At 46.2% G+C, this 22,935-nt stretch overlaps 1 protein-coding gene across 8 annotated transcripts in view; it reads right to left on the minus strand.

Annotated features, from left to right (window-relative positions):
• PIK3CD (phosphatidylinositol-4,5-bisphosphate 3-kinase catalytic subunit delta) overlaps positions 1-22,935 on the minus strand; it is a 59,250-nt gene that overhangs the window by 14,889 nt on the left and 21,426 nt on the right. For 6 of the 8 annotated variants that reach the window (XM_075603570.1, XM_075603572.1, XM_075603573.1 and 3 more), the window contains 15 exons: positions 13,937-14,109; positions 13,014-13,242; positions 12,181-12,404; positions 9,608-9,787; positions 9,008-9,151; positions 8,717-8,806; positions 8,002-8,220; positions 7,751-7,847; positions 4,039-4,169; positions 3,268-3,318; positions 2,181-2,348; positions 1,770-1,891; positions 1,530-1,673; positions 758-857; positions 228-406 (listed from right to left, as the gene is read on the minus strand). In XM_075603570.1, coding sequence (XP_075459685.1) covers positions 228-406; positions 758-857; positions 1,530-1,673; positions 1,770-1,891; positions 2,181-2,348; positions 3,268-3,318; positions 4,039-4,169; positions 7,751-7,847; positions 8,002-8,220; positions 8,717-8,806; positions 9,008-9,151; positions 9,608-9,787; positions 12,181-12,404; positions 13,014-13,242; positions 13,937-14,077 — 2,219 coding nt within the window. In that variant the 5' untranslated portion in view covers positions 14,078-14,109. Of the gene's footprint in view, positions 1-227; positions 407-757; positions 858-1,529; positions 1,674-1,769; positions 1,892-2,180; positions 2,349-3,267; positions 3,319-4,038; positions 4,170-7,750; positions 7,848-8,001; positions 8,221-8,716; positions 8,807-9,007; positions 9,152-9,607; positions 9,788-12,180; positions 12,405-13,013; positions 13,243-13,936; positions 14,110-18,270; positions 18,293-22,935 lie in introns of those variants that run through there. The other 2 variants (XM_075603576.1, XM_075603574.1) reach the window with 2 other exon arrangements.

Raw genomic sequence — 22,935 nt, forward strand, 5'->3', positions numbered from 1 at the left:
AGGGTGCCAGTTGGATAGAGGGGAAGGGCATTCCAGAGGTGAGGGGCAGTGAGTGAGAAAGGTTTTAGGCAGGAGAGTGATTTAGACACAAAAAGGGGTACAGAAAAGCATACAGCTTTATTTTTTTTTATGTTCTTATACTGCACAGTGCCACCAAATTCCTGGGTGAATAATGCACCTGAATTACAGGATACTTTGCCATATGCACAGTTTGGGAGCACACTTACCACACATCAGTTAGGATCAGATTAGGGTCCAGAGGAGATTGGAGGTGAGACAGGGCCTCCTGGTAGCTTTCCTGTCTCAGGCATACGTGCATGGCCTCTTTGGTCTGGGGCTTGGCAGCTTTCAAACTGCTCGACTTCACAAAGTCATTCAGACCCTTCATCTTGGTGAGAGCTTCTCCCTGGAGACCAAGAAGCATAAAGAATGCCAGTAGTAACACAAAGAAGGTCCTCTTTATAGCTACCTTTACAGGACAGAATGGGTTCTGCTACGTCTACTCTTCAATATTTAAGAGAAGAAAGGTGGGATAATGCCATCACCATGAATACATAATAATAGGAAGAATTAAGTGATATGGTAATATTGTAACCAGCCATTCATGCGGTCAGCTCTATGATATGGTTACTGATAACTTCAAGAACATTGTCCCAGTTGCAACACTGTACAAAATTAACACAATTCTAGAGTCGATTATGATATCTTTGGGATAACTACCCATCGCCGCTTAGATGTTATCACCAGGGAGCCTCACCTGCTTCATGAGGACCTTCATGTGGTAATTGCTGCCCCGACAATACGCCTCTAGGATAAGCCCGAACCTTAGAGCCACGGCGGGGACTTGCATCTCTGACCTGGAGAGAGAATGTGCCAGTGTGTGGGCAGCGGGGAAGGGACACAAAGGGAAGACAGAAGCGCTCAGAGATAAAAAGGGACAGATGAAGGAGAGGCTCAGTGGGTAAAATCACCCACTCTGTAAACATTTCTCAGAGAGTTTGAAGCAGGGGAACCTGGTTCAAATCCTGGTTTCAGCTCCTTGTGACCTTGGGAAAGTCACTTTATCTCCCTGTGCCTCAGGCACCAAAAACAGAGTGTAAGCTCCTCTGGGCAGGGACTGTGCCTGTAACATTCCTACGTGCTGCGCACCCCGCGCTGTACTGTCATTGTGACGCGCTGAGTCCCATTGGGAGAAAAGCGCTATATAAAATAAAGTGATACTGTGTAATGCAGGGGCGGCCAAATCCAGTCCTCAAGGGCCACCAACAGGTCAGGTTTTAAGGAAATTGCTGCTTCACCACAGAAGGCTCAATCAGTGGCGAAGTCGTTAACTGAGCCACCGGCGCTGAAACAGGACTATCCTTAAAACCTGACCGGTTGGAGTCCCTTGAGGACTCGAGTTGGCAACTCCTGGCTTAATGGGACAGTGGTACAAGGCGGAGATGCCGGTCCTGCCAGAGCGCACAGGGGTAAACAGTTTTTCAGGATTCGCCATAGTGAGTCACACGTAGGACCGGCTCAGCCTTTACCTGAGGTGCCAGAAAAGGAAATGTCCGATCTTGCGGTTGACCATTGCCCTCTCCAGCAGGAACTTGGTTAACGCGCAGTCTAGATAGGATTCGTACTTCAGGATCTGCACGAGTTGAAGCAGGTACTGACACAGCTCATCATTTCTGAAAGGGTGACGGAGAGAGAGAGCGCAGGGTCACCTCCCACCAGCTCAAAAACAACCAGGGGTCCCCCGTCTCCCCGCTGTGTGCTGCACTCACGTCAGTTTCTTTAGGCAGCTGATCGTGAATGATCCCACGTAACGATCGGGGAAGTTAAAGTCTAACAGCTCCAGGGCGGTGAGGACAGGAAGGTCCGGCCAGGACTGCAACAAATACACCATCTGTTGGGGACAGAAAGGATCAGGGGGGGCCTTCACAATGGGGAACACCATTAGAGGGAATGTGTCCTATTAACCATTTTCCTTCCAGAGACCTCAAAAACACACAAGTGGCCAAGAGGTCACTAGAAGTCCCTGCAATTTCACACCAATGTCTTTTTTTTTTTTTATAAATGGGAGCAAGGGATGGGGCTCATTTTGTACGTTTTCCCTCCAATTTTTCATCTTTCTAAGCGAGTCTGTGATCGTGTCTATTCATCTTCCCCCATCTCTCCGGTTACATCCTCCTAACCTGTGCAACATCCTCGTGACGGTTCCACTTTGTGGTGAGAAGCAGCTTGGGGAGAGCCTCCGGGTGACGCTCAAGGATTTCGTGGCGCAGCTTCCACACCAGGTCCTTCTCATGCTCGTACAGCTCCGCTTGTCCTTTCCGTTCCACGATCTCCTGGAGCTGCAGCTGCTGCTCGGTACAGGAAGAGCATGCAATGAGACACCCACGGATTGGTCAGCTGTTAACTTCCTAGATCTTGGGAAGGGAACCCTGTGTGCACTGGTGGATTAGACCAGGTGTGCTCAACTCTAGTCCCCAAGACATACCCACCCAACAGGTCAGGTTTTCAGAATATTCCAGCTTCAGCACAGGGGGCTCAATCAGTGGCTCCATAGAAGGCAGAGACACTGATTGAGCCACCAGTGCTGAAGCAGGGATATCCTGAAAACCTGTTGGGGGGGGGGGGGGAGGTGGGTCTTGGAGGACTGCAGTTGAGCACCACTGGATTAGACACTCCAGAAACGCATGAGACTTACTTTTTACCTGAATCCCAAAATATAATGCAAAACGAGGCACTGCAGATCAGAGCACACACTGTGTGGAGTTATTGTTATCATTATTATTGGGGAATAACAGGAAATCAGTGGTTAATATACAACCCCTACAGGAAGTTCATCTTCTATTGCACGATTTGATATATTTAGTTTGGAGAGCAAGTATGTCTGGTTTTTTTTTTTGTTTTTTTTAATGCTTAGAATTATTAATTTAAAAATAAATAAAATACAATAATATAATAAAAAAATAAAATAATAAATACATACATACATACATACGTACGTGTGCCTTTCCTGCCACAGGCTTGCAGAGTAATAACTCATTTATATAAAGAAGTTAAGGAAGGAGTACATTGTGCTATTTAGGTATGTCGGAAGCATCTTCTATAGGATTATGCTATACCTTATTAGCCACTGTCATTTGCGATGCAGTACGGCTATGCACAGCACGGACTGTGAGAGCTACCAAAAAGGAACCCCCTCCCCACCCCTATTCTTAATATGACCATGTGTTCAAGGTCACTTGGCTCACTGAAGTGGTTCGGAGCAGTTACCTCGTCAGGTGTTGAGCTACACGCCTCTCCGTTTCTCCCCAGCTCAATCATCTGAAAGCAGAATGGGACACCGTAGATTATGACGGATGGGCTGTCAATGCACTGTGCCAACTCAACTCCATCTCTTCCCTATTTAGAGCCACGACCGTTGTAGAGATGGCCTCTGGCCAACCAAAAGGTTTGACTCCTACGCTGCCTTATAAATGCTTCTATTTAATAGCACAGCCAACAACATTTGCGCTGATCGCTCCTTTGCTGCAATCAAAGTTAAAAAAATAAATGACACCTACAGAAAGTAATCCGGGAAATAGCGCTCTCCAATTTGACAACCAGGGATGGACAACTCCAGCCCTCAAGGGCCACCAACAGATCAGGTTTTCAGGATATCCTTGCTTCAGTATAGGTGGCTCAATCAGTGAGCCACCTGTGCTGGAGCAAGGATATCCTGAAAACATGACTTGTTGGTGGCCCTTGAGGACTGGAGTTGTCCATCCTTGGACTATACCAACATGTTCTTCCCTTCATGGGACACAGCTCACACAAATGTCGGTCCTCATTGGACGTTTCTGCAGCTGATGAATGGAGATCGCAGATAAAGTAGAGCTCTTTGGATAAACAATATAAAAGGTGCCTTTAACTCCACATAAAGATTGCCACACACTTTGCTCCGTTCCTCTATCACACTATCCATTACCTTCCTCCCCAACACGCATGGCACTCCCTCCTCCCCCCACCCCCATCCAATTCTAAGACAGATCACTATGGGTTTACCTTTTCAAAAGAAGGGTAATAGATGGGGTGCTCAGATATTAGGAAGAAGCCAATTGTCAGGGCGGCCGCACTCTCTGTGTTTGGGTTGCACTGTACGGTTCCCATCGGGTTCAGCAACTCCCCTTTTTCATCTGGGAAAGGAACACAAGCAATCTATATACTGGTTTATAAAAGATTTGCCTTTTTAGCTTTCTGACTGCATAGTAAAACATTATATGGACCAATATACCAAGACAGCAGGTGTTGTAGTAGATAGGTATAACCATTAAAAACAGGTTGATGCTCCTGTTTGAAAATGCTGCACGACCTTCCTCCAGTGTATACTTTCCAAGCCAAAAATCCAAGGCAGAGGTTCTCCATAGCCTTCAACTTGCTCGTTTCATCATTTACTATAATGTACCTGTGCTTCAGGAGCACATACTAGAGCTACTACAAACAGAGCCAGCTCCCAGCATTGCAGTTACGGGAACCAGTGCCAGTCACAGGAGGTGCCTATTCGTTCTGGGAAATAAAGTACGAAAAATAGCCTGCGTTTGGTGATCAACCATCTAAGGCACACGGCTGCCTGTAGCCAGATATAATCTCGTGCAGAGCATCACGCAATGGGTCCCAGCACTGTTCGGATCACTGAAAAGTTGGCGGTCGGTTCATGCTAGATCACACTATAATTAGGGATTCCTGTTTTCAAGTTGAATTTTTGTTTAAAACAAATCAGTGTTTATTTTGGGTGTTGTCACGCCCAGTGTTGATCGGCGTTACATTTCCCCCTCCCCCCATTGACAAAAATCGGAATCCAAAACTAGAAAACTAAAACAGTAGGACCACAAACTCTAGAATTCTTTGAGCTCACAAATGTCCATTAACCAGCACAATCCTCCGCACAAAATGATTAGGTTGTATGATTTTAAGCATGTAAAATGCAGAATTATACATGAACATTTTCCAAAGCCCGTTTTAGATACAGAGATAAAGAAAAGGTGGAGAACCCTTGAGCGAGCGCGGAGCACCAAGAACATCGTACATGCTTCCAAACTTACATAAACCAAGGAACCCAGGAAGAGAAACCAAAACTGGGATCAATACCCGACAGAGGAAATGTCCGAAATGATAGATCACCGAAACGGCCAATATCCAGGATACCACCCATTTGTTACAGAAACGTCAGAGGGAAGATGTCCAAAACGAACATAATTTCAGGTACAATGAATCCTTGTATAACAACATCCCACATATCGATGAGAGTCTGCATAGAGTTCTTTGAAAAGGACAATGCTCCAACCCAAGCACATTGCAAAACTCATACACAACAATTTTATTTTAATGATGAACGTTATACTTAAACCCTGGGCTCAGAGATGGGCACCAGAGTGTCACCTTACTGGGCCAACCTCTTTGTGGCAAAGCTGGAAAAAGTATTTCTGTAACACTGCAGTATCAAATCATTGTTACATTTTAGGTACGTCATCGATATCTTCATCCTTCGGACAGAAGGAATAAGTTCTCTTAAAAAAGCCACATCAAAATTTAAAACAACCTGCACCCATCCACCAAACGTTCTCTTGAATACTCCACCAGCATCGTTTTCTACATACAACAGTCACTATCAAAAATTAAACACTCAAACCAATCATCTACAAGAAACCTACAGACCGCCACAGATCCAGTAGCCACCCAAAAAAAAGTGAAATCTGTTCTGTACAGTTAGACCCTTCTATACCACAGCTTCTGCACGGATACGAGTATCAGAGATGAACAGCTCAGGACACAAAGCATTCACTCAACAGGGATATTCTCCCAGAAAAAATGGCAGGATTAAAGAACACACTTAAAAATTCCAGGGCACCAAATACTGTAGTACAAGGAAAAAACAGGCTGCTCAACGTAAACTCTGAGGATCAGCGGTCTTATGATTACAAGAATAGGTGTGCGCGCGCGCGCGTACACGTACACACACACACACAGAAAACAAGTGCTCGCCGGAAGGAATTTGTAACCTGCTGCGTTAAGCAGCGCATGGAGAGACGAGGGCGAGTTGGCTGCCTTGGATTCATATTTGGAGCTGCTTTAATACACAGGGGTTTCCTGAGAAGGATCACGTCCCATGCAGAAGCTTCCCCGATTTCTTCTCCACTCATTCCCCGGCTGGTAATTCACCGGCTGGTAACTCACCGAGAATGATCTCTAAAAGCTAGAACAACTTTTATCCTTGTGAGTGCATCTCTTTACCATGAACATTTATCTTATCCATAAGAAGCTGCCCAAGTCTTACTTGCCTTTGGAAGGATCTTAAATCGCCTTATACATAATAGGGGACTTTTCATTCACATCACTATATCCTTATACTGGTAGTACGGATTATGGACTTTTAATGTCTGTACGCACTGTATTTATTTCGATTTGATATACATACATAATTCTATTATAACGTAATATATAATGATAAAGGATATACAAAAATTGTTATACAAAATATATACAACAGAAAAAACTAACACTACATATAGTAGTGAATATGTAATCTTTAACTCGATTAAAACAACCTCTTTTTTATTATTATAGATAGAAGAGGATAGATTGAAAGAAGTAATAAACAAAAAGAAGGGGAGAAGGGAGGAATTATGAAAGCGCGAATGAGTGGAGGAGTAGGAAAGGGGGGTATGAAGTATTGTGGGGGGATGCGGTATGGGACTGGTCGAAATGAGTGTAAAAAAATCTAATGTATTTTTAATTGTCAAAACATTTCAAAATACTCAATATATCTTTTCATTGATTTTTTCTTATTTATGTGGCCATACAGTAACTCCCATATTTTGTAGAATTGATCCATATCATGGTTTAGTTGAGGTGATAATTTCTCCATTAGCCACATTTTGTTTATCCTTTTGATTACTGTATGCACTGTATTTATATATACACACAATTCTTGTGCCCTACGTAAACACTTTAGATTTTGTATATTGTGATATTCACACTTCAACATTGTCATTTTGTTTCACACACCAATTCAGAACGTTGTTATCACTCGACCCTCTGTACAAAAAGGGCAGACTACCACAAGGAACAAAACGTGAACAAACAGATAGACTAAAGACACCATCTTTACACCTCAAAACAAATGACGAAAGGTCCACATGGAACCGGAAACATGATCTTCCCACTGTTGTTGGCCGTTGCATTAAATGGAGAATTGCATGAGGAACTTAAGAGATACAAAGCAGAGCTCTACTCTCCTGTCTTAGAGATCTGCACTTTGAAGGATTTGTGCACCTCAAAACAAGTCATTTAAAATCTAAGGTACATTTTACATGCCTGTCTCAGAATTGTTGGTCCAATAAAAAAAAAAAAAAAGTGTATCTATTACCCCCTCCATCCACATAAAAGCACTTGGGTATAAGGATCAGTTTGTCAGTGATAGAAAAGCGAGCGCTGTCTGCAGAGAATATTGAGGGGGTTTGGGGATCACCACTAAGGCCTTCAGAGAACCCCTTATAGACATTATGCACGAGTCAACAAGACTGGGAACCACTGTGCGTCCATAAGCTGACAGCACCCATCCTAGATTTACTTAAAATAATACTGACACAGTATAGGCCCCTGTTCTATATGCTGTAAAGTCTGCTTCCCTTGCTCAGGGAGATTTCAGCTGTGCTGAAGATGGCTTCACAACATATTGAATAGGAGCCACCGCAGCACTCAAGTCTTGTCGCCATACCTGGGAATGATGACCACATGCACAGAGAGTACTCTCCAGACTTCAGCATGTCCTTGTAATCAAAAACCATTGTGTTCACCCAAGCAATGGGATAGTCCTGGGCAGGTAGAGCAAAGTAAGAGTTAAGATCAGAGTATATGTTACCACTACAATGAAGAACTTGTTAAACATTACATTATTAGTTGTTGGGGGACTAGAGTAGGGCAATGGGAGACCCTGAGAAGTTGGAAAGAGATGGCAGAGAGACTCACAGCTTTCTTGGATTTCTTCTTGGTGGAACGTGCTTTCTTGGACTTGTCCACGGCGTAGAGCGCTAGGCTGAGCCGTGTCATGCGAGGAAGATCACACACATTGATGTCGAACTCCAGGGTTTGCTGCCAGACTGGGTCAGAGGCTGCATTCACCTCGCTGCTAGCTACCGTCTTGCACATAAGCTCATTTCCATGGTAGAGCCCAGCCTGGATCATCAGCTGCATGAGACAATGGACTCTAATGATGCAGAGACCAAGGGAAGGGTCGCACCCACCCTGCTCCTACGGCTATGACGCTTCTGATGATCCCAACAAAGCTCTGCACATCGGTACTTCAATTAGAATAGAGGTTTTCCAAAGCATACACCCCTTTAACATTCACCTCCAGTCATTTGCATTATTCTCTCTTAAGCACTACTACCCAACTTGAGCCAAAGGTAGAACTACCCCTTTTATCGTCCCATTGTTTACACCCCTTGTGTTTCCCTTGAGATGAGAAAATACATTTTACAAGGAGCATTCGCTAAAGCCGAGCAGGTGAGACGGACTGTATAGTTGATACCACACTTTAATGAACGACCACCTTTAAAAAATCATAGGGATTTGCACTCAACACTTTCAGATAAACATGCATACCACCACCAGAACCTGATCTACACATCTATAGCTTTCCCCCTGTATCAGCAAACCCTGACAATGAAGGGTACCACCTCACCTTCAATCCATCCTCTGCATTTACATTCGTTCCTTGAATAAGCTGAATGCAGAAAGGCTGCTCCAGTCTCCAGATGGACAAGTGATGGGGCTGAGAGGGAGCAAGGAAAGAGTCCTCTAAATATTTGTGAGAAAAGGACCAGATGACATCTAAAAGTGCAAAAAGGAGTAGCTCCGAGCTTCCACATGACCTACTCTTGTAGCTGCCACAATGTGCCCCAGATATCACTGCACTCTGGTATAGTACAATGGTCTTGCTCTCACAGAATATCCTATACATAAACACACTTACCTTCTTGGTTGGCAGGGGTGGGGGTTTGTGGCGCAGTTTGGAGCCAGGGGTTGCAGCGTTTCCCTGCTGGTCGCACAATGTGGAGGACACGGTGACCAGCGTGAGGTGAGGCGTACAGCTCTGGTGCAAACAGCTGCAGATATACTAAAACAAAAAAAGGACAAAAAGCTCATACAAGTCCTAACAGACCATGCCCAAAACAGCATTGCTCCTACAGCCACAGCTCTCAGTAAAACTATATTTTATACAGACAATTATTGCTGCTCAAGGACAGTGCCTTCAGTAATTATTGCTGAAGCATCCCTACTCTGGTTCCTAGCCATGCCAGTAACCTCCATGCAGGAGAACACTGGAGAACACTGCAGGGCATCGTTCTATTTACTTATTACCATCATCTTCTGATGAGGAAACCTACACCGTACGCCCACATCAAAAGCATCTATATTGAGAAGGAATTTCGAATCCCTCAAGAGTTGCAGGGTATCGCAATAGGGTCCTACCCGAAACGGTTTAACTTCTTTCCTGCTGGACAGCAGTGAGCAGGCATTGCAATCCTTTGCTTGTATGGTATAACATGAAGAGGTTAACTCGGTCACTCACCTTGAACTGGCAGAGGGGGTAGTCGCCGTACACGTATTCCAACATGCCATTGACCCGCAATGTATATTCCTCCACGCGCCCTTGGCACGCTTGCCCAAACACATTTGATTTCTTCTTCAGTGCCAAGCGCACAAGGGAGACTGGTAAGTCTACAGGGGAAACCTGCAGAGTGAAGCTCTCCTACAATCCACAAATAAAAACAGATCGAGAGACAGTGAGGACGGGAAAGGGTGAATAGGAAAACAAACCGGTCACAGAGAGCGAGGGAACAAATTCACCCTTTTGCGGTCAGAGGCTCCAGCATTTGCTACACCAGTGTTTTATAGCTAAATTTGTGTGCGTGTGCGTGTATATAGCGCTTCACAGTAGTAATACAAGACAATCATAAATAACAAATAATACAAATAACAGATCATGGGAATAAGTGCTTCAGACATAAGTAACATTTAGGAAGAGGAGTCCCTGCTCCGTGAGCTTACAATCTAATTGGTAGGTAGGAAGAACATACAGAGACAGTAGGAGGGAGTTCTGGTAAGTGTGTGTGCAAGGGGCCAAGCTTTATGTATAGGTGTATAGTGTTAGCCACGGAACTACTCATATGCTTCGTTAAGCAGGTGTGTTTTAAGGTGGGTCTTAAAGGTGGATAGAGAGGGTGCTAGTCCGGTATTGAGGGGAAGGGCATTCCAGAGGTGTGGGGCAGTCAGTAGAAAGGTTTAAGGTGGAAAAGGGATTTAGATACAAAGGGGGTAGAGAGAAGACACCCTTGAGCAGAACGCTCAAGAGTCGGGATGGAGCATAGCGAGAAATTAAGGCTGAGATGTAAGGAGGGGCAGAAGAGTGTAAAGCTTTAAAAGTGAGGAGGAGAATTGAGTATGTGATACGGGATTTGATAGGAAGCCAGGAGAGGGATTTCAGCAGGGGAGACGCTGAGACAGATTTAGGAAAGAGTAGAGTGATTCTGGCAGCAGCGTTTATAATAGATTGTAGGGTAGACAGGTGAGAGGCAGTAAGGCCGGACAACAGGAGGTTACAGTAATTGAGACTGGAGAGAATGAGGGCCCGAGACAGAGTTTTAGCAGTCGAGCAACAGAGGAAAAGCGTATCTTTGTGATATTGCGGAGGAAAAAGCAACAGGTTTTAGATCCGTTTTGAATGTGAGAGGAGAAAGTGAGAGAGGAGTCGAGAATCGTGCTTGCGCTACTGGGTGTATGACTGAACTTCCAACAGTAATGTGAAAGGCGGTAGAGGGGACAGGTTTGGGAGGAAGTATGAGGAGGTCTGTTTTTGCCATGTTAAGTTTAAGTCGGCGGAGGGCCATCTAGGATGATATCGCAGACATTTAGAAACTTTGGTCTGTACAGCAGGTGTAAGGTCAGGGGTCGAATAGTAAATTTGTGTTCCATCAGCATAGAGGTGATATTTGAAGAGATGTGATTATGTCACCTAGAGAGAGTGTGTACAGAGAAAAGAGGAGAGGTCCTAGGACAGAGCCCTTGGGTACCCCCACAGAGAGGTCGATAGAGGAGGAGGAGGTGTTGGCAGAAGAGATGCTGAAAGTACAATGGAAGAGGCAAGAGGAGATCCAGGAAAGAGCTTTGTTAAGAATGCCAAGCTTATGTAGAATGTGAAGGAGAAGAGGGTGGTCCACAGTATCAAATGCTGCAGAGAGGTCGAGTAGTATGAGTGTTCTGATCTCTGTCTTTGGCTGCATGGAGGTCATTAGTTATTTTAGTGAGGGCTGTTTCAGTTGAGTGAGCAGTGCGGAAGCCAGATTGTAGAAGGTCTAGGAGAGAATAGGTGTTGAGAAAATGGAGCAAAATCCAGGATTCAGTGCCAGTAGGTGTGTTGTCCACTCCTTTTGAACTCCCTTTTAAACCCAAGCACTGCATGCTATTTTAAACTGGGCTGCCATCTGCAGTTATAAAGGCCTAATAAGTCAGCTGACTTATTTAAGTTAAGCCCAGCCAACTTAATTAGCACATGTGAGGCACATTGAAACAAATGGTTCTTCTAAACAGGGTGTGTTACAAGTGTTGCTAAGATTTGCCATGGCCGTACTATATTTTTACATTATACCAGTAAAGAACATTTTAAATATTCATCTTGTTTTCAGGTAAGCCCTAAGGCGGCACATGGAAACAAAATAATTATTTTCAAGATCACATGGAGTGTTCGTGTCCTTGGCAAGATTTGAACCTACAGGCCTGTGCATTAAATAACACTTTCCACTGCAGCTGTGGACATGGTGTCCCATGCCTCAGGCACTGCAAGAATGAGGGAACCAGCAGAATGGCTCACGGTACCCAACCACTCCAGTGCTTCGTGCCCTCTAGCACTATAAAGTGACATTTCACAAGCCCAAGGCCAAAAGTGACATTCATTTTTGGGGTCACTGGTTTTTAAAAACTGATGCAGTATAAAAACAGCTCAAACTGCACAGCTATGCAACCAACGACACGGCTATTACCTTAACCCAATCCCTCCAAGTCTACGTTACCATTTATAATATGCCCTAATTAATATTAGACTCATTTATCATTGACTGTTCAACCAAAACAATAGCCCCCCAGTACCTCACTAGTATCGAACTTGATGTTGACCATAAGACTTTTGCTGGGAACAGACCCTCTCCTGAACACTTTGGTAGAGGGTTCAAGCTGGCGAGGGAAGTTGGACTCCATCCAGTCCTGCCAGCTCATCTGCTGCCGACGCACAGATATCTCTTCGCACAGCTGACGCATTTTGGAGCGAAACTCGTTCACCTCATGGTCGTTGAGCGAGTCAAATTCATGCAGACCTAGAGAGAGCACCAGGGGTGGTGGAAGAGTCAGCCAGCACGGGCACAGATATACGAAGCAAAAATGACCAAGATCACACATGTAACACATATGGACCATGTGGTTTAGCGTACTAGAAAATATAGGTCATCTTAAAACAGAAATATTGAATATACTACAAGTACATTTACAAGCAGGTTACATGCTTTTTAAAATACTTGCTCAAAATGTTACACAATATTACACTACTGTTGGTATAAAAACTGAAATCTCATAGGACATTGGCAAACATTCTACATACCATCTCACCTTGAAGAAGGTTCAATTGGGAACTCAAAAGTTGGCTGCAGGATGTTGTATTAGCTTTCTATCAGAATGACCCACCATGTGAGTGTATACTGATGCAAGAGAGATCAAGAGCAATATTTCCTAAGCAATGCAAAGCCATTTGGTGTCCGGTGAATGGTCACCTTTGGGGGCTGTAAGACATGTTACAGTCTATTCAGGTGAATGGACTCTAACGTGTCTCGACTTGTTGCCCTACATTTTTAATGTGATCTTGCCTCTTTATTGATCATTATAAAAATGGCGGGCCTATCGTAACAGAAACGCCCCCTCCCCGTCCTCACCTTTGCCAATGAGCAGGCTTATCTGGGAGTTGAGGAGCTTTTCAGCCCGGTCACCCTCTCGGGCGACGAGCCTCAGGACCGGCAAAAAGGGTTGGATGTCGCAGAGACGCCGCTGCTCGTCCTCCAGCTCCTGCGGCTCAGCTGTCTGGTTGATGCAGGTGAAGACATAGGACGAAGGGTGGCTGAGCATATGAAACAGAGGCTCCTGCTGTGCCCAGTGCCATAGCAGCTGAAGACATAATGGAGATAGTGAGGATTCAGGCACACAGCACATGGGTGCAACTAGGATGGGAAACAGGGCAATGTCGCAGCATGCTGACATGTTCTTTTAGTGAATAAAGAAGAAAGGGAAGAAAAGGAGGACATATTCCCAGCCTGGAACCCTGTAGAACAGGGGTAGCCAACTCCAGTCCTCAGGAGTCACCAACAGGCCAGGTATTAGGGATAACCCTGCTTCAGCACAGGTGGTCATTGACTGAGCCACCTGAGCTGAAGCAAGAAGATCCCTAATACCTGGCCTGTTGGTGGCCCTTACGGACTGGAGTTGGCCACTCCTGATGTACAATACTCATTCCATCGGTGAACATCAGTAAATGACACAGCTATTTCTTGCTTTTGTGGATAAAATGGCGTAATCCACCCAGACGAACTCATCTGCTACCACCCGATAATTGAAACTGAAAATGTCCCCGGCACTGCCAATATATCAAGTCAGTAGCAGTGGTTATGCACCATAGTGTATGTAGAGTTTATTTACACAGTACTCTTCTACCAAGCTACTGTGACCTTTTGTATATTACACTATGACAAATGTACTCCCGAGATGTTGAATACACAACTCAAGATTAGGTTGATGGCAAACAAGCCAGGCCATGCTACAGGATGACAAAGGACACTTGTGTGACAGGACATGGTCCCCGTACCTTTTTGATGTTTCCCAGGCTGGCACTACATGGCACAGAAAAGTTGAGGTAAATGCCCGTGGGAAGCAAGAAGTCCACAGCAATGCTCTGCTTCTCCTCCTTGGCCCAGAAGTCAACTGGGCAGTAAACTCCAGGTGGCATCCTGCCCTGTGGCTACCGCCCCGCAGGCCCTACTGAGAGAGAATCACATTTATACCATCACTATTAAAAAAGGGCCAAACTTGGACACTATAAAAAAAATACAGGTTTCGTTCAACAGGTAGAGAGAGAACAAACACAAAAGCACTTAGCAGCCATCCTTCAAATTTAAAATTGAACAAAAAAAAGCTTGGACACAGGAATCACACACAGGAGTCAGACAGCTGGCGGCGGGAGAAGAGGACCGAGACCATCATGTCAGTGGAGCAGGGCAGCAGAGGCATTAGACGGCGAGCGGCAGGAGAAAAGCATTGACAGCATGTGAGCAGCACAGGAGAACGGCCGGGGGAGGAGCTGCGTTGTAGCAGCGGCAGACACAGGAAGTCAGTGAAGACTACCCAGCCGTTCTCCTGTGCTACTTACGTATACTGTATGACAATGCGTATCACAAGAAACAAATTGTTAATAGAAATATATCTGAAAGGATATATATTCACATATGTGATCAAGGAGAAGATCAAGGCATGTATGTATGTATGTATGTATGTATGTATGTATGTATGTATGTATGTATGTATGTATGTATGTATGTATGAAACGCTACAGCTGAAGTGATAAAAGTGAGGTGCTCACTAGGTTATACTATATAAACACAAGAGAACAGGAAACCTAGGTTTCTGATCACTCAGTCACTGATGATGATGATGATGATGATGATGATGATGATGATGATATGTAAAGTAATTAAAAATAGTTTAATGTCAACAAATGAATATAAAATTATGGGTATGAAAATTGAACAATACTTGTTTAGTGACTATGATCGCTAGATTAGTACAGTATAAGTGCTAACAATCAGACATAAGTGTAAGCTCAATGGCTGAAATAAGTCCTCATAAGGGTCCTATAAATATAGAAAAGCCCTAATAATAGGCATAGGGGGAGAGATAAATACAATCACTTCTGTACACCCTATGAGAATTACATAGAGTAGTCTTATTACACAGTCTTATACAATGTATAATATATCTTTTTGCTACATTAGTAATAGTTTTGGCAATAGGATAGCATTGCAGCAAAATGTATCAGACGCACTCCTGCATCTGCACTGATCTGTATATTTATCAGTGTGGCTGTCAGTGAAGGTGCCAAGAGGATATCTTAAATGCATGTGCGTATATGTGTATATGTGCGTGCGCATGTGCGTATATGTGTATATGTGCGTGCGCATATGTGTATATGTGCGCGCGCATGTGTGTATATGTGCGTGCGCATGTGCGTGTGTATATGTGCGCGCGCATGTGCGTATGTGTATATGTGCGCGCGCATATGCATATGTGTATATGTGCGCGCGCATGTGCGTATATGTGTATATGTGCGCGCGCGCATGTGCGTATATGTGTATATGTGCACGCGCATGTGCGTATATGTGTATATGTGCGCGCGAATGTGCGTGTGTATATGTGCGCGCGAATGTGCGTATGTGTATATGTGCACGCGCATGTGCGTATGTGTATATGTGTATATGTGCACGCGCATGTGCGTATGTGTATATGTGCACGCGCATGTGCAAATATGCACGCGTGCATGTGCATATATGCACGCCTGCATGCGCGCACGCATGAACGTATATGTGCACGCGCGCATGAACGTATATGTGCACGCGCGCATGAACGTATATGTGCACGCGCGCATGAACGTATATGTGCACGCGCGCATGAACGTATATGTGCACGCGCGCATGAACCTATATGTGCACGCGCGCATGAACCTATATGTGCACGCGCGCATGAACCTATATGTGCACGCGCGCATGAACCTATATGTGCACGCGCGCATGAACGTATATGTGCACGCGCGCATGAACGTATATGTGCACGCGCGCATGAACGTATATGTGCACGCGCGCATGAACGTATATGTGCACGCGCGCATGAACGTATATGTGCGTATGGGTGCGCGCATGTGCATATATGGGTGCGCGCATGTGCATATATGGGTGCGCGCATGTGCATATATGGGTGCGCACATGTGCATATATGGGTGCACACATGTGCATATATGGGTGCACACATGTGCATATATGGGTGCACGCATATGTGTGCGCGCGCGCATGTGTGTGCGTATATGGGTGCGTGCATTTGAATGTGCTAGTGTGTGCACGCGCATATGTGTAAGTGTGTACGCACATGTGTATATCTGCATGTATGTGCGCGCATTTGTATATGTGCAAGTGTGTGCGCGCGCGCAGTATCTGCGTGTATGTGTACACATGCATATGTGTACATGTGCATATGTGTGTGTGCGCATGTGCATGTGAGCATGTGTGCGTGCACGCGTGCATGGGTATGTGTATGTGTGCGTGCGCATATGTATGTGCACGCGCGCGTGAATATGTATGTGTGCACATGTGTATATGTATATGTGCACACACTCGTGCCTATACATGTATACATAAACAGAATCTCTAACGGAATGACATATATATATATATATATATTTTTTTTTTTTTTAAAGATTGTGGTTTCTATAGGCATCCCAGGTAGCCTTTATTAGCCCTCCCTAGTATCCGAGCTACTGGTGCTCTGTATTCTAGCAATGGGAAATGACAAGCCAAAAACATGGCTCAACAGAGCACAAAAAGCAGTTTTAAACTGTAACAAAACCAATTACAGATACAACAGTGCAGATTGTGGTTTTAAATTACATATAGATCAGTTTAACAAAAGCAGCGCTGCTGTAATAAAAGGTGTCACTTATCCATAAGCATTAGAGGGTAATACAGGAAAGCACGCTTTAGCAATATTTGTCACCATTATTTCCTATAAATGATTGCTATTTTCTACACAAGCCAAACCCAAAAATGCAAGCAGATATCTTAAGGCTTAAGAGTGCCAAAACAAATACAGAACAAAGACAATGACCAAAGAAAACAATGCAAGAATGTCGGTTATACACACACACACACAACTGTATTACAGATTGCCAAATTAAAGGTGAAGTGTCAATTAACAACATGTATAATCAAGGCTGAGCAGTGATAACTTCTCTCTCCCATTTGAAACCTATATAAAATGTAAGATTTGTTTAACCCCTGCATTGCCAGAGGTAGGAACATTGCTTTGTGCACACAGGCACTCTCTGGAAAGCCCAATAATAAATACATCACATAACACACAAAGTTTCAAGTGGAGCTACTTAGGAGCTTGTGCCTACAGTACATGCAGAAAGCGAGCCGCCCCGTTTCCAGATATAATCATAAATATTTCACAGAAGTACCTGCTGAATTTCAGAAGAGACGGTACTCAGAATGGGAAAGGAAAAGAAAGGTGTTTTGTACACTAGACACACACATTTAACCTCGGTTCTGCCATAAGCAACTCATATTGCAGTGTGCGATTAATGAGGGTGGGGGTGAGAACGCGGCCACTGCTTCACCTCCCCTTCAGATTGAGGAACTGCCAGTGAGTGAGTGGGGAAGCCAAAACATGGAGTGAACCCACACAAAGGGAAGTGCGAAGATAACCATAGGGGGGTGGGAACTACAGCTGGGCTGGGAAAGCTCAACCCCTTCATGGTCTGAAATGCCTACTACAGGGGGTGGCCAGCTCCAGTCCTCAGGGGCCACCAACAGGTTTTAAGGATATCCCTGATTCAGCACAGGTGGCTCAATCAGTGACTGAGCCACCTGTGCTGAAGCTGGGATATCCTTAAAACATTTTGGTGGCCCTTGAGGACGGGAGCTGGCCACCCTTGGCCTACTATTAAAAGGTGCGACATTTATTTATATTAAAATGAGGATAGTCATTATTATTAGAACAATTATCCTAGCGTATTTTGGACATGCAGCTCCGTGTACAGCAGAGCAATTCAATCAGGTTTCCAAAGAGATCAGAAAATAAGTGAGGAGCAGCGGGGCCACAACATAAGCATACATTGAAATACTTCTACCGGTTTTGCAACATGTTGAAGTATAACACGTTTTCCATTCGTAATATATATTTATATGTGTGTGTGTGTAACGGTGTTTCCCTGGACCCCTCTCATACTGACCCCTAAGTGAGGAAACTGCCCCCAGTTACATGTCATGTCGTTTGGTGTACCTGCTGGCTGACAGGACTCCTGAGTCTCCCGCTTGATCGTATTGGGGATTTCACCAGGACTGGCTCGTGAGGTAGTGCTGAGATCATACTCACAGTTGGTACAGCGCCTCCATCTCTTCCAGGTCCCCACAACAGCAGGGAGGAGTCTCTGGAAGAGAAACCCTGGGTGCAGCTTCTCCCTGATTAACTCCAGTCTCAGGCAAGAAGGTTCTTTGAATCAAGGGCATCTTTATTAACATCCTCCATGGCAGACTGCCCATCATAGCGGCCGGTCTCTAGTCGCACATGTTCAACGTTGCCCACCTCCAGGAAGTCTCTGACTCTCCAATAGAGAAAGGGGAATAGTCTGTATCTTCTCCCCTAAGGGAGGGCCACAATCTGTGCCAGAGCCCTGGCACAGTGTGGGGTCAGATTGTCACACTCTGCAACTCCTCACTGACTGACAGACTTGAACTGACACTTGCACAAGACACCCTAACTTTAGGAAGTGATGCGTATTATATAGCTCCAGGAGGCACCACCCCTATGTCACTGTAAGTGGACACAGAACATGCTGTCACTTCCTTTGCTACATATTACACCTCACAGGGGATGAGGGCAAAACCTCATGATTACTCCTAGCAAACCTGCCCTCTTAACAGGGTTTACTGCACAGGAGGAGAGAGGCATGTAACCCCAAAAATACACAGGGCTACAATCTCCCTCTGGTGGATCCAATGGTCCCCACTTGGTCCTAAATTTGTGGAGCCTTCCTTCAAACGGGCAACTGCAAAAATATACAAAACAACAATATCATTACAGGAATACATTTGCACACACCATACATAATCACTGTACCCAGAACTATACTTTATAGATTGTTCCCTAGGAGAATCTAAACATCAGTAATAATGTCTAGAGTCAGGCTTCTTCACCTCCCGCCCATTAGCATCAATCACAGTTATGCTATAGGATCTAGGTGGCCCATTTTTCTGGTCTGTATTCCATCTTACTCATATAAATGTTGCGCCCAACACTCCAAATCCTCATTAAGTAACAGATTCTAGCCTCTGTTCTGTGCTCAGAGTAGCTAGACTTGGACTTGAGGTAGTCCTCCACGGCTTCCCTTAGCCAGGTACTTCTATTGTCCTCTATCTCTTGCATTAGAGGTTCAGGAACATAGGGATATTCCAACCCATGCGACTGCTTATAGCACGCTACTATGGCCCTCTCAGCCCTGCTTATCCTTATCAATTTCTTATTCCCTGCCCTGCCTGGCAGGACCCAAGACAGGGGCTCTTCAGGGGCAATGACATCATAAAGGATAGATGATCCCTTTGGGGTGACTATTCCTTCTGTATCTCATACCACCGCCTTAGGCTAAGGCCCCAGTCACGGCGCTGTAATGCGCGCCCGCTTTTTTTTATCTGCGCGTTCCGGCGATTCCCCGGTCTGCAGCTCACTGCAGGAGCAGAGACCGGGGGGGGGCGTGGCGGAGGAGTGACGGGGGCGCGGCCATGCCAAGCCGCTCGACGCGAGTTCCTGCTCTCAATTCTATTCTATTCTATTGAGAGCAGGAGTAGCTCTCGCGCAAGTGCTGCGGCCCCCCCTCGCAGCGGGCCCGGCACCATTGCGGGGAGGGCTCTCGTGAGCGCAGCGTCCGCCACAGCGGACGCTGTAGCAGGCAGCGGGGGCAAGGCCTTACTAATTCTTCCTGGCGTTACTCAGCTGAGTATTCGCCCACATCCCACCAGTGGTCAACCACATCTCCCCTCATTAATACAAATCGGGTGCGGTCTAACCATTCCGAATATCCCTCATACATTGGAGCCCACCATTTAGTGCTATACTCTAGGGACTGCTCCTTCACTGGCACTGCAGCCTCACTTTCCTCAGTCTCTCCCCCAGAAGAGACACCTGAAGTATTATTTGAACGTGTGGCCGACCCATAGCGTTTAGGCCTCCCCCGGACAATATAATTATAGGTAGTGGGGTTCATTTTCGGAGATGTCCTAGCAGGTATCATTTCCCTCCCCGACCCCTCATCGGACGTAAAACATTCACCCCAGTCCATGGCCGACCCAGGCCTCTTCTCCGACGTGTCCCGTGACTCCCCAGACCACCCTTGGCTCGATCGGGACCCCGAGGGAGATGTGACAGGGGCAGGGATAGGGGCAGTGGCCTTGGGCAAAGGGAAGGGGGAAGTGTCCTTACGCTGCAGGGTCATAATCCGCAGCTTGGCTATGCCGCGCCCCGTGGCAACACTGGGCAGATCAGGCTTACCCGTCTTCTTGCAGCCCCGTCTATTTACTGCTTGCCGGTATCTGTCCATGTCCTCCTGGGACAGACTGGTACTGAACAGCGGCGGTGACTGATGCTTCCGGTCGGTTCCGCTGTGACCACCGGAAGTGACATCATCATTCTCGCGGGAAGATGCGCCATCTTGAGTGGGGTCCCCCACCGGAACTTGCTCCTCCATTTCGACGTCCAGCGCCGGATACTCAAGGTCGCTCCTCAGCTCCGCTTGGGCCTTGGTCGGGCCTTTCTCTTGGGCCGCCTCCATCGGAGCCTGTGTGAGGTAAGAGGGTATCTCACCACTCCGCTGGCTTTGTGATGAGGTCCTCTTCTCCCGACACGCTGGGAGTCGCCACGGCCGTGGGACTCTTCCGCTGCTCCGGCCGCACCAGCGCATGCGGTCAGGAAATCTCGATGCTCAGCTCTTCAAGACCACCGGTAAGTCGCTTGTCTTTGCTTTCAGCACCGCTGTAGTGGCCCGCCGGTAGGCGCATCACCACCGACGTAGGACTTCCATGCTCGTCGTCCGACGAGGCGGACGCCGATGACGATAAGGGTATCTCCGCAGGGGACCCATAGCGAGGTTCCAGGTTCTCGCTGCGGTTGCAGGCCTCTGCGCCGTCCTTTTTAGGTACCATCATTAGCAGCGATCCCCATTCTCCGGGATCGACCTGCTCTCTCTTTATTGTTGGCGAGGCTCCAGCCGTCAGCATGGCTGTATCTCTTCTCAGAAAAGGAGGGGAGGGGGGATCCTCCGGAGCGTAGTTTCACTCGTATTTCCAGGACACATGCAATATATAAACAGACAGAGGGACCGCAATCAGGAATGGTTAAAGCACAATGATATACCGTGGGGAAATGTATAGGGAGCACACTTACATTAAAAGCACCAAATTCCAGCTTGGGGATAGTGTGTACTTCTTAGTGTTACCTCAGAAAAAGGGGGGGAAAAAGGGAAACATAGTATAATACTGTTTATTAACAAAATTGATTAAAAAGAGATTGCAAACTCACAAGCGGCCATTCAAAAATGGCATAGAGAGGAATTGTCTTCAGGCTCCACCAAACGTCCTCCTAAGTGGTTAGGTGTCCGCGTGGAGTCTGTCCCAGTTGGTAGGATGGTAAAGCAGGGATGTGAATGACAATCGGGTGGTCTCCCCAGACCTGTGCACAGCCTGGTTTCTCTCCCCTTCGTCCCTCTCCTTGCTGCAGCTTCCGCCTTTTTGATCATTAACTTTTTTTTTACACTACAAAATTTAGGTTGAAATGTGTCCCCTTTGTTGTCAGAGAGACCTGTAAAACACTGTTCCAGATCTTCAAAGTGGATGGCGTTGGATTGACTTTGATGACGTCGCGGTACGAGAGTTTGAAGAATAACCGGGATTTGGAGGGCCAATGCTTCTGGGGGGTTAGTACTCCGCATGCTCCGGTCTCCATGTGACCACCCGATTGTCATTCACATCCCTGCATTAAGACCACCCGATTGTCATTCACATCCCTGCATTACCATCCTACCAACTGGGACAGACTCCACGCGGACACCTAACCACTTAGGAGGACGTTTGGTGGAGCCTGAAGACAATTCCTCTCTATGCCATTTTTGAATGGCCGCTTGTGAGTTTGCAATCTCTTTTTAATCAATTTTTTTAATAAACAGTATTATACTATGTTTCCCTTTCCCCCCCCCCTTTTTCTGAGGTAACACTAAGAAGTACACACTATCCCCAAGCTGGAATTTGGTGCTTTTAATGTAAGTGTGCTCCCTATACATTTCCCCACGGTATATCATTGTGTTTTAACCATTCCTGATTGCGGTCCCTCTGTTTATATATTGCATGTGTCCTGGAAATACGAGTGAAACTACGCGCCGGAGGATCCCCCCTCCCCTCCTTTTCTGTGACTACATACAGAGGTTGGTGAATCACCTCTGGAAGAAACTCTGGCAGCAGGATCACACTCTATGAGGGACTGAAACTTTGAACCCATTTTATCACGGTTGGCGCAGTTATTATATTTTTTCTTGTATCTGTATCTCCTCCCGCCTCCGCGGCGTGCCCAGGCACAAACGGCTCCACGGCCCACAAATAATGGATGCCACATTGAGGGCATCTCGTAGTGGTGCTGGCTTCTCCGCCTGGTAGCCTGCACTGCATACACAGGCACCTCAGTACTTCCCTTCCACCCGTCTTCACCACCAGGAAGCCTCCTGGCAGTTGATAAGGGTGGATAGCAATGTCCGTCATGACACAATTAGTAGTGGTGTTTGGCAAGGGAGACACACGGCACAGCAGTCTCTCTTGCTCACCAGCTCTTCGCAACTGAGGGACAGGAAGCTCCAGCTCCTCCCTCAGTCAGCTCCGTCTTCCATTGGCAGATGCAAGGACCCCTCCCTCTGGTGGAGACTAGAGGAGGGTCCCACAGCTTCACGTCATGACCCAGAATTGGCTCTGAGCCTGTCACAGTCCAAGAGGGCGCGGCCACGGC

Source organism: Ascaphus truei, chromosome 6 (assembly GCF_040206685.1).
Source record: "Ascaphus truei isolate aAscTru1 chromosome 6, aAscTru1.hap1, whole genome shotgun sequence".
NCBI classification, from domain to species: domain Eukaryota; kingdom Metazoa; phylum Chordata; class Amphibia; order Anura; family Ascaphidae; genus Ascaphus; species Ascaphus truei.